This window comes from Chiloscyllium plagiosum, chromosome 7 (genome assembly GCF_004010195.1).
Source record: "Chiloscyllium plagiosum isolate BGI_BamShark_2017 chromosome 7, ASM401019v2, whole genome shotgun sequence".
Lineage (NCBI taxonomy): Eukaryota > Metazoa > Chordata > Chondrichthyes > Orectolobiformes > Hemiscylliidae > Chiloscyllium > Chiloscyllium plagiosum.
Window position 1 is genome coordinate 63247947 of NC_057716.1, and position 12598 is coordinate 63260544.

The 12598-nt window shown below is 37.8% G+C and overlaps 1 protein-coding gene across 3 annotated transcripts in view; it reads right to left on the reverse strand.

The window, feature by feature from the left end:
* Positions 1 to 1480: 1480 nt before the first annotated feature.
* Positions 1481 to 12598, reverse strand: part of cobll1b (cordon-bleu WH2 repeat protein-like 1b) — a 164105-nt gene continuing 152987 nt past the window's right edge. For 2 of the 3 annotated variants that reach the window (XM_043693895.1, XM_043693896.1), the window contains exons 11-13: positions 11309 to 11409; positions 7397 to 9036; positions 1481 to 3771 (exon numbers count right to left, since the gene is read on the reverse strand). In XM_043693895.1, the coding sequence (XP_043549830.1) occupies positions 3547 to 3771; positions 7397 to 9036; positions 11309 to 11409 (1966 nt within the window). In that variant the 3' untranslated portion in view covers positions 1481 to 3546. The remainder of the gene's footprint in view (positions 3772 to 7396; positions 9037 to 11308; positions 11410 to 12598) is intronic. The other variant, XM_043693897.1, reaches the window with a different exon arrangement.

The following is a 12598-nucleotide window of genomic DNA, read 5'->3' on the forward strand; positions in this document are numbered from 1 at the left end:
CACATGCAGTCAGATCGGATTAGTTTAGAATGGCAACATGGTTAGCACAGTCATGATGGGCTGAAGGACCTGCTCCTGTGCTGTCCTGTTCTATGTTGTAAGGAAACTTTCTTCCTTTTCCAAACCTAGGGGATCTTTGGCACTCTCATCCCACATACCACTACCATGTTTTAGGTCAACATTGGTTTGAGATCAAATATGGGAATTTTTCCGGTCCACTTGAATCAGTCACTGACTGACTTAACAAGCTGAACCACAGGGCAACCATTTTTACATTTGATTCTTTGATTTAATGTCTATTAATGTGATCTTGTATATAAGGCAAATATGTAAGTTGGGAGTAGAAGCTGTAGTATACTGTTGGAAAAATCCTATACACTGTAAATTCTGTACAATTGTACTAATCAGAAATAACAAAATTCAATTACTTTTTAATAATGGACATGAACACTGCTAGTATTTCTATTTTTAGAACTTTTAAGTAGAGTGATGAAAGGTATGTAATTTTTTTAAAAATTGGATTGCATTAAAATAGAGGAAGATTGTTATTGGTTATTTCTATGAAGCATGTTCTCTGAAAATAAAAGCAGCAAGTCATTCTGGAACAGTGGTCGAAATCCTGCATTGCTTAGTGACTGCAGTCCCTTATGACATTAATGGAAAGTTGTTTAAACGTTTGAGTTTATGACCGGCAGTGTAAACTCATTAAGACAATTTGTTTTGTTTTTGATTCGGTTGGGAGACTTAAAACCTGTCCAGTTCAGACTACATCAGTTAACTTCAGAAGCAAGTATTAGTTTCTTCCTGAGGAGGAATTTTCCAGTTCAGGTCAGGAAAGCCACCTACGCTAGCAGAAATGCCGCTTCCAGACTAGGAGAGATTTGATAGAAATCTGCACATTAATGTAACTGAGCAAGTTTAAGTTCTCAGATTTGCGAAGAGTTTGTGACAGCAGGCTTGGAAAGGATTCACTGAATTGTCTCCACAATACACAGGGGGAAAAAAAGCAGAAAGAATCTGTTCAGCACAAACCTAATGAAATGAGACAGGGGTCTTGAGTCCCTGTACTGGCTGGTGTTGGGGAACACGATGAAACTTTGTTTTGATGTTTGCATCTAACTGTAAATTAGATTTCTTTATTTTGTGTATTACACTAATGTTCTGCTGTTAAATAGCAGTCTGTAATCCAATGTGAATATGTAGTGATTAACCACTATGTTAACTAGCTGAACAAAAATGTATGATCAAAACATATCAGTTTTCATTCTGGGATCCGACTTGTCCAATAGTACCATCAGCTGGGACATAACAGTAGGAAAACAAGACTTTCAAAATTAGTATATTAATTCCAACCCAGGATATTGGATCTGCTTAAAAACCATTAAAATATTTTAGATCTCCAATATTTAATACTTAAAAATAATTAACTAACAAGATAAACAGGAACAGAACATCCCAGTTTAACATTGAGTGTGCAGAATTAAACAAAAACAGGGTAAAAGAATTTAATGTTTCAAAGATGTGCTCTTAACATACATATAGAAATTGAAGCATTGAATATTGCAGAACTTAAGTTGTGAATTCTTACATACAGTGCTAAATCAGGAAACATATTCAAAACTGAAAGTGAACATTTCAAAAAATAAGCCCAAGCCATATTGACAGTGTTCTTACTTCAAAATAAATATTTCAAAAGTTTTGCAAAGACAAGCGTTGTTATAAATTGACTAACCCAAGCCATTTTATACATTAAAATACCCTTGCCCCACCCTAAAATAGCTTTTCAATGATTGAATAAAGTATTGAATACAGACTTAGAGTTAATTGTTTCAAGGAGTGATATCAGATACATTATTTGCAATTGTTTCATTTTCCTTCTACATCAAGCAAAATTAATTTATATAAACATTTTCTTCAAAAGTAATTCATCAACTGATATTTCTTAATCAAACTAATCTTTGAAACATTAAAGCTGAAGATGATATATCAATTTTAATCCATTCCTTGGCATAACACTTATATGACAGATGTCCTTGTAACAGTTCAATAAGAATACAAGCTAGTTTCTATCTACAGAAAACTTCCACCAAATATTTGATATGCTTTTATTGGTATGACACAATCAAGTACCTATTGATTTGGCTTTAAGTTTGAAGTAAAGTGCCAGCTAATTGATCCCATAAATGCTTCTAAATTGCTGGAGAGGTAAAGAGTTCATTACAAAACTAGATTTTACAGCAGGCTTTCGGACCCCAATTTTGGCACCAGATGGGGATCCCCAAGCTCCCATTTGCTGGCAGCAACTTGAAGGTGCAATTTTCCCAGTGACCGCCTCTTTAACCGGCTGCCTCTGTGCTCACTGAACTATTAAGGGCAGTGCGCGAGCTCTTAATGATACCAAAGCAATCAGAAGGCGAGCAGTTTCAGAGCCTCAACAAAACACAGGAAAGGTGAGGCAGATTGAGGCCCATAAGGATGCCTCAACATGGAGGTGCCTTCTGAGATGTTCATTTAAATTAAAAATTCCCAGTGGTAAAGCTACCAGGCCTCTCAGAGCAGAGGGGAAAGTTTTCCAAGTGGATTTCGTTGGCTGCAGGTGGGGGTACTCCTGCCCACATCCCCCTCTTTCAGAGAATGGAGCCTCCACCTTTGACAGCTCTATGCCAAAAGCAGGCCACCTCCACTGTAATGGCAGCCTCTATACATTGCAAGGACATTTCCACAGACATCAAAACACTAGCATGCTTAGTAAATAATCACTAGCTGGAGCCTTAATTTATCTCACTTGTCTGTCTGTCTGTCTCTGGAGGTACAGGCTGTTGACCACAGTCCATGCTTAACCATGGAAAATTAACCTGATGGCATATCAACATGGTTTCCCCTGCTTTTCTCAGGTGTCCTGCATCCATATACCACCTAGGTCTTGCCCCCATTGGTCAGAAAAATGAAACCCATTGTTTTGGGAACATCAAAGACTTGAAATTACAACATGGAAATACAACACTGCTAGGAAAACCAAATATTGGTTGGTTTTTTGTTGAATAATTGGAGGGCTTATCGCTAAATTATAAAAGCCAAAAAGGCTGAAGACAGTAGTTGGATTTAAAAATAAATTGCAACATATATTTGTCAATTACATTTAAAATAGTTTTAGTCCTTATTACAAAAATGCTTTTACTATTATTATATATCTTTTTATGTACAGCGTAAAATCTGTATGCAAAAATGTTGATTTTATAGGGAAATACAGATTAAAGATGTATAATTGAGATTGTTTTGGTTATAAGTGCACATAATTTTCACATACAACACACATGTATAGTACAGATATTTGTATTTCAGGTTCACAATTACAGCTATCACATCGAGTCAACTTTGAGCCAAGGCCCCTTATATTCCAGTGAATTGCAATATGTAGTGCAAGAAGATACTCATAACTGTGTATTACAGAGTTTAGTAATTGTTGGATAATATCTCAGTTGTAACTGAATAAATTTAAAATTAAAGCTGATCAACTTTGTTTTAGTAAATTATTAATGCATATAGTTACATCATGGGAAGTGTGTCCACCTTTTTAAGTCTGGCAGCTCCTTCCCCTGAGCGAACAGCATCCAGAACAGCTCGGTGAATTTCTCCTGGGTCACTCATTTGGGAAATTAAAGCAGGTTTTGATGTACTTAAAGGAGATGGCAATTGTGGTTGAACGTGCTGTGCCTCATTTCCCACTATTTTACAGCAATCCATTTCTTGTCCTCCTACAGGAGACAAAGTCTGTAAAAGATTGTAAGAGAACTGAAATTCAAAGTATGTATTACTGCCAGATGTGACAATGCTACAAACACAGAGACTGAAATTAGGTTGTAATCCATCATTTGCTCCTCAACTTCTGCAAATATTTCCAAATGAATAGTGAGCAGTCAACAAGATCCAATAAGTATATGTCAAAGAAGTCCATCAAATGTACCCTTGCATTTTCTTTCATTATCAAATTTATAAGATGCCAGTCTCTTTTTTCCAGTAAGCAGCACACACTCACCATGGGAGCAAGCATTCTACTCATGAATTGGGTAGTACTTTTCAGGAATAATGATAGCAAATGGTAGATAACGGTCTATTTATAAAATGTATCATCTGTAATTTAAAATGAAGCAACAAAACCTGATAAAGTATACAGTTTTATCTTATGCAAACAATTTCATGAAAGAATAACTGAAGTTGGTTGTCCTACTGATGTCAACTTAGCGTCACGAGCTTCTGATTTGGGTCTCCACGTGACCTACAGATCTTTGGGCACATCAAACAAAGCAGCTCATGAAGGAAAGAAAAGGAAGCAAATCACTCATGTTATAGCTTGATGGACAGGTTTTTGCCATTTGAACCACTGTTAGCAGGCTCCTTGCATTAATTAATTTCAATGTTGCTCTACTTCAAGGGGTGTGCTTCCGAGAATGGTGACTACCTGAAAGTTGCGAGAACAGAACTTGACGAGAGGACTTAGTTCCTGGAAATCCAGACAGTATGCCGCAATCCATCAAAGTTAATTTTGCAGTGGAATGGAAACAGAATTATTTATTTTTACTTGGAAATGTCCAGCAGCAGTAATATTTTCATCAAGATATAATTTTCTGCAATTTGGACCTAGCACATGGCATTGCGAACAGCAGGACTATAGATCATACCACTACGTAATCTGCTGTGGACGACAGTTTTACACTCAAAGGTGCTTGTTTCACTGGGTAAAGCATGTATACTACAGTTAAAATTGAGGTTTCTCTATGAAGAATAGGCAAATGGAGAATTTTTTTTGCTTTTTAGTATTATCGGCATTTATTATTTGTCAGAAAATAACAAGTTTTCAGATAAAGTAACTTCACTTTAAAGCCATTATGGCTTCCAGAACTAAACAACTTGCTATCATGCTAAATCTGTTGTTGCAGATTTATTTCTGAAAAATTTCTCATAGATAGTTCAGCCAACATCAGTCACAAGCACATATCTGGTAACAGGGTTTGAAAAGTTACCAGCTTTTACAACGTGAAAGTATCAAATAATTTCTCTTATTCTTGTGCAACAATATTACAATTGCCTATTTAGATAATATTGGCAATTTTGACAAAAATTAAACAGACATTTGCAAAAGTTATTTACTTTTAATGCATCCCTGCTATTGTCTTCGGACTTCTTCAATTTGGTACTAGAGGAAAATAATTTAAGTCAGAATGAACAGTAACATGTTTTGAGGAGAAAATGATCGACAAATGTGAATGTCAAGTGAAAGACGAGTGACAAAGTCAGGGGGTTCGAAGTCTTTTCCCATAAGGATACCATATTGAGGGTGGATAATAGTCATGACCCCTTAGTACAAACCATAACGGTGTGGTAAAGGGGTATCACAGTTGAGAAAAAAAGACAAGGATTTAAAGGTGTGTCGCAACCAGTAACTCGATCAAAGTTCCATGGCAGCTATTGCTGCCTCTAACTCACAACCCCCAACTTTGGGAACTCCCACATCAAGTATTAGATTTTTAGTTTCTGGCAAAAGTAGGTAACCTTCATAGTTTCTTGGCTTATGTGTTACTTTACTTCATTGTTTACGTACTACAACTGCGAGGTAATTTAGTTAGTAGCCAGAAATATTTTATTAGCATCCATGCTCAGCTCAAAGCAGTATTCTCAGGTGCATAATAACCAAACCAAAACTCCTTATTAGCTTGTGTGTGGAACCAAGGGGATTATTCCCTTTCCTCACTAGGTCTCCCAATGACTAGAGAGCAACCTGCTGGACTGTGGGCAGTGAAATAACTTCAGAGGTCAATGTCTCTTCACCAAGTCACCCTTTATTTACATGTGGAGAGTCCTTGACATTGCCCCAGCTACCTCAGAGTCAGCTCTCAGAGTGACCAAGACATTTGTTGTTATTCGTCAGCCAGGGCTCTCTGACTGGAAGAGATTAACAGCCCCAATCAGGGAACTCATTCTATGGGGTCCACCTGGCTGACCTCATTACAATCACTAGAGTGGGTATTGACATTTGTTGTTGCTAATCAATTATCCATTTCTTGTGGTTCTGACATCAACTTTTTAAAGTAATTTCCAAGTTCACTGTTGTTTATCCAGTTCAAATTCTCTTCCTCTGAATTGGACCAAGGCATTTAAAATTGCAAATTTCTCTCACTAATAACAGTTAACTCAATTTTGCTTGGGATGCTCAACTTTCACATTAATTAGACTTTAAGGCCTTAAAGTGGAAGCTGCTATGAAATATTTTAATCACAGAATAATCCTACAGTGCTCATGGTACAGTGGTATTGCTCCTGCCATGGAGCCAGAAAACTTGGGTTCAAAACCACACTGCTCCAGAGATGTGTCAAAGCACACCTGAATAGGTTTATGAAAAATATCTAATGCAACAGCTTGTGTAACCTGGTAGAATATTTCTGTAATATACCAACAGAGAGTGAACATTTTACCTCCTATCATAGTAAATTATCTTTTAAAATCATACGACATTAGTATTTACACAAAATTTCTGAAAGTTTAACTTTTTACTCTAATTAAACTTCTCTAATTAACCTGTTCATAAAATTTCTAATGGCATTACTGTTTTTCTGAAAAAAGTAATCACATTATTGTGATTAGGCACTTATTTGAATTTACAAGGTAAAAACAATGACTGCAGATGCTGGAAACGAGATTCTGGATTAGTGGTGCTGAAAGAGCCCAGCAGTTCAGGCAGCATCCAAGGAGCAGCGAAATCGACGTTTCGGGCAAAAGCCCTTCATCAGGAATAAAGGCAGTGAGCCTGAAGCGTGGAAAGATAAGCTAGAGGGAAATGAGGAAACTGTTGAAGTCCACATTGATGCCCTGGGGTTGAAGGTTCCGAGGCGGAAGATGAGGCGTTCTTCCTCCAGGCGTCTGGTGGTGATGGAGTGGCGGTGAAGGAGGCCCAGGACCTCCATGTCCTCGGCAGAGTAGGAGGGGGAGTTGAAATGTTGGGCCACGGGGCGTTGTTGTTGATTGGTGCGGGTGTCCCGGAGATGTTCCCTAAAGTGCTCTGCTAGGAGGCGCCCATTCTCCCCAATGTAGAGGAGGCCGCATCGGGAGCAACGGATACAATAAATGATATTCGTGGATGTGCAAGTAAAACTTTGATGGGATGTGGAAGGCTCCTTTAGGGCCTTGGATAGAGGTGAGAGGGGTGGTGTGGGCACAGGTTTTACAGTTCCTCCGCCCACAACTCTGAACTGCTGTGCTCTTCCAGCACCACTAATCCAGAAACTTATTTGAATTTAGTTGCATGCATCAATTTAAGGATAAAGGAACACTAGTGCTACAATAGATATTCTTTGCAAGTTAAAAATCAGTAAATAATCTTCCCTTATTATATTACTTTTACCTGTTTTGGTAAGCTGTTGTGACCGGACTCATTATGAACTGTTAAAGCTGGATGCAATTCTCTTTCTGCAGAATTAGTTGGAGAGGACAGGGTTGATGAATCAATTCCAGCACTCTTGGGTTTAAAGGAACACGTTGGATTTGTTTGTGCTTTCTTGACTGCTGAAGACACCGCACGAGCAAAAGGTGATGGTGAGGTAGGGCTGTATGTTTTTGCAGCAACAGTAGTTCTGACAGCTTTTGTGTCAGCTAATGTTACACGAACAGATGGCTTCTTTGGTACTTTGGGAGGTTTTGAAGGTCGAGATATAGATGTCTCCCCAGATTTGGGCAATTCTTTCTGGGCATTACCTTCAGAAATTACAGTAAATTCTGGAGGTGGTGGAATTATAATATTTAGATCATCTGCATTTATCGGAGTAACTTCCTGAATTGTCAATCCATTTTCCTCCTTTGGTGAGAATTTGTCACCTCTATCAATGCTGGATTGAGAAGGTAAACTAGCACTTCTAGCTAGAGCAGAGCTAACATATTGTCCTGAGCTCCTTTTATGCAGCTGGAGGAAGGCTGATCCAGCATTCATTTTCTTCTCTGAAGTACTCTGAGTTCTTCTATTTACTCGCACCTTGGATTGTGCATCTTCAGTATCAGCCAGCAATTTGGAATCTGTTGTTTCTAGGTGAGAGGTTTTAATGGAAGGATTAATGGATCTTCCTTTAGCACTTTTATCAAAGTGAGCTCCTTGGTGAAAAGCTGTTAGCTCTCTTATAACGTTAGTTAGAGGTTCTTCTGATGTACCAAGCTGCTTTGTTGACTCTTTTGAAGTGTCAGGCACTGTGACAACATAAGATGCTGTTGGCTGATCTGGTATTTCAGCTTCTGGCATGACTCCATACGTGACAAATGCTTCATTTTCTAATGACTTTGAGGGAACAATTTTGTAGGTTGTCATTCCAATCTTTGGTATATAGTCTCTTGTGATTTCATTTGAAGGCTTAGGCTTAGGCTCAGACTCACACTTATATAGCACTGGAATCTTTGTCGGACTTTCTGGACTTCTGCTGGCATCTTTGGTTGACAATGATGCAAGAGAATCATTGGATGCTGAGCATTCTTTAGCTGGTTGGTTAACATGCATCTTATCCTGCTTATCAGCAAGTGTGCATTCAGTTGCATCAGCAGACATATTTGATGCTGGCGCATAATTCTGTTGCTCTGAAGACTCCAGCAGAGTAAAATTATTGACTTGTGGGCATTCTGCAGAAGTGCCTTTCAAGGTTGCATATGATGTTAGGATAACGGTACTCTCTGTTGCACCAGTACAGTGGACATTCTGAAAATCTACTTCTTTATTAGACTCTTCAGAATTACTTTTTTTAATTTCCAGCTCATTGATCTCCACTGTGTCGGAATGTTTTTGATTGTCTTTATCAGGTACATTTGATGATGGAGAATTGGCAGAATGTCTTGCCACAGGACTGGTTCCAGCATCACCAGAAATGCTTGTTTCTTCTGAAGTTTGAATCAACTCTCCTGTTATTCGTTTATCGGGTGGTAACATGGTCTTCACGCTTGGCATTCCATCTGAATCTCTCTGATACATATCACTGTGTTTATTTTCTGCAATCTGTTGTTCTTCAACTAAAATTCAAGCAAAGAATTCGATCAGTTTACTTGCATGAGAATGTTTTCCAACAGTACGTTGAAATTCCTCAAGAAGCTTACATTATGGATGTAAATATAAGCAAGAGAAATGTACAACAAAATATCTAATGGGGTTCCTGCATTTGCTGATTCAACACAAATTCCTCATGGCACTACTTACGGCAAGTATCATTTTTTCCATGAAATGGTAGATAAAAGGATACAATACTTTGTTATTCAAATAACTAGTTGCACTCACTGATGAGATAATACTCGTCACTTGAAGAACTCACCATAACTATAGACCAGTTACAATGATCAATTCCACTGTGTTTTTTAGTTAATTTTGACCAAAAGCAGACATATGAATCAGGTTTTTAAAAGATGAGACAATGACACTAAAAAGGCTGTCAAGCATAGAGATACCACATGAAGGTTAAACAGACAGGAGACTGTACAAAAGAATATTCTGTCCTGGCCTTTAAATCAGGGATCAGAGATGTTGTTCTGTTTAAATTAAGCAAGACGATCCATTAGATCAAAAGTGTTCTTTTATTTTGCATTATCATAAATACTGAGTTGTACTGATTGAACTGGATAATTCTGATCGTCCACGTTTCTCCTGGAGTTTCATCGATGTACATCATGTCAAAAAGATCAAGATGTAGTTCACCTGCAGCAGAATTTTACTGTTCTGCTTGTTTCTTGTTGCCACACAAACAGATATTGGGCACACAATTCAACTATTCTAAATGAAGTCGCAAGAGGTTTGTTTGAAGTAAAAACAAGTCTATTGCACTGGATAACTTGTTTCTGTGATAGAAAGTAGACATAATTCTATGTATTAGATGCATAAACTATTTGTCCAGTTACCTCCTCAGCACCTCATGTCTGTATATTTACTTTTGGCTCCTCTTTTACTACTTTTGGAAATAGGGTTAGTGGGAACAGTCTCTGACCCAACAAGAGAGATAGGGAGGTGATGGGAAATGGAAAATTAAAACCTCTGCAAACATTACTCCTGTAAACGTTGACCATCTACATTTTGACTGAAGGTTGCATTTTATGTACTTATGTATCAGTTAAGTTTCTACAGTTAATATCAATAATGCGCATGCATATATTTCTAAACTGTACATTACTAACTTGGATGAAGACAGTGAATGTACAGTAGGCCCCCCATACCAGCGGGAGATATGCTCCAAGACCTACCGCAGAAACCCAAAACCACAGACAGAAACTAACCCATTCATTTAAATGGAAAATTTACCTTCGCAGCAGCCCACTGGTCCCTGGTTCTGGAACGTTCCCTGTAATATGCTCGGGCTGCAGTAAATCATGGGTAACCGAAAACGCAGAAAACAATTCTGCGGATACAGGGGTCACTCTGGACTATTGCCAAGCTTATGGATGACTCAAAAATAGGTGGTAAGGCAAAGCTCAGAATGACAAAGTTTGCAGATTATATAGACAGGTGAAATTTGTCAGATGGAATATCACATCGGAACAAGTGAAATTAGGAATAATAGACTAGTTGATTATTATTTAAATAGAAGAAGACTGCAGAAACCTACAGCAGAGATGGTCACACAAAACTAACACAAATTCCATAAGTAATAGGCAAAGCAAACAGAATCTTGGCCATTAATTCAAAGAGAATGGAGTATAAAAGTAGGGAGACTTCACTGAAACTATACAATACACTAGTCAGACCACAGCTGGAATATTAGAAACATTTCTGTTCCCCTTTCCTACAGAAAGACATACTGGCATTGGAGGCAGACTAAAGAATACACATTGATTGATTTTGCATACAGAGAGATTATCTTAAGAGTAAGAGGCTGTGTAGTTTGGATTTATACTCATTCTAAACCAGCTCCTTAAGGGACATGTCAGGATAGATGCAGAGAGGTTGTTTGCATAATCTCAGGGTATGGGGGTCATCCAATTCGGATAGAGGAAAGGAATGCTTTACCACAGAGGGTCATCAAAGCTAGGTCATTAAGTACATTTAAGGTGGAGACAGACTTTTATTCAGTAAAGGAATCAATGGTTATGGAGAAAAGAGAGGAAAGTGGACTTTAGAATTGAGATCAGCAATGATCTCATTGAACGGCTTTGCATACTTGATGGACTGAATGGCCTATTTCAGTTCCTATGCCTTTTGGTCTGAACAAGAAAATTCAGGACAATCCAGTTTACATGTTAACTTCATTTCTGAAGACTTAAAATTCCCCACAGATTTTTGTTATTTATATATGGTACTTACCATTTGTGTTTGCCACTGATAGATCCTTATCTATATCTGTCTTTGAATTTTTATCCTTTTCTGTCACAATTTGGTTGCAAACATCTTCAGCTGTACTTATTCTGTTAGGACAAGAAAAAAATTGGGGACACAAATATTATAAAGGGTTTGTATTAATTTGTACATTGATTTTACAAAACATTTAACGTTCAAACAAAAATGGAGTGAGAGATGATTTTGACCACTTTATAAAGACAATAGTTATAATTACAATGCACAGTAATTCAAATTGATCTAGCTCACAGTTTTAAAATTACGTCAAAATTAAACTGTCATTATTAAATTTGATCGAACTGGAAATACAAGGTTAACAGATTTTGATCGATTGAAAAGTTGAGTTATAGTATTAAAATAAGCATAAGGCGATACCTTTGTGATAATATTAACAGAATATGCTAAGTTTAGCACCAGTTGATGATATGAAAGAAATTAACATTAAATATCAATACAGTTTAAATGCTTTACAAATACAATAGGATCTCAGCTCGGGTACAAAGAGGGATAAAAGTGTGATTTTGTAATATCAAGCCAACGTAGACAAGGAGGGAGTCCTGTGCTGAGTTGTTTTTATTTCTATTCCACTACTTAATCCCACTTTTTTTTTTCTGAATAGCTAAATTATCCAGTATGATAATCAATTTACTTGCATGAGACTTGGACTGTGAGCCAGTATAATGGCAAGAAGTTCAACCACTTTCAGTTAAGCCACTTTTAGAAACTTTAAAGACGACAAAGATCAAAAATATCAGTTGTTTGGCCTGGGAGTTCACCCAAGCTCCCATGCCAAACAACTGAATTGGGCTGACCATGCAACCAGAATGCCTGATACTTTTGTTTTATATTCCTGAACGTGGGCAATGCTGGCATAGAGTCATAGAGATGTACAGCATGGAAACAGACCCTTCAGTCCAACCCGTGTATGCCAACCAGACATCCTAACCCAAACTAGCCCCACCTGCCAGCACCTGTCCCATATCCCTCCAAACCCTTCCTATTCATATACCCATCCAATTGCCTCTTAAAAGTTGCAATTGTACCAGCCTCCACCACATCCTCTGGTACCTCATTCCATAACACATAACACCCTCTGCGTGAAAAAGTTGCCCCTTAGGTCTCTTTTATATCTTTCCCCTCTCACCTTAAACCTATGCCCTCTAGTTCTGGATTCCCTGATCCCAGGGAAAAGACTGTGTCTATTTATCATATCCATGCCCCTCATAATTTTGTAAACCTCTATAAGGACACCCCTCA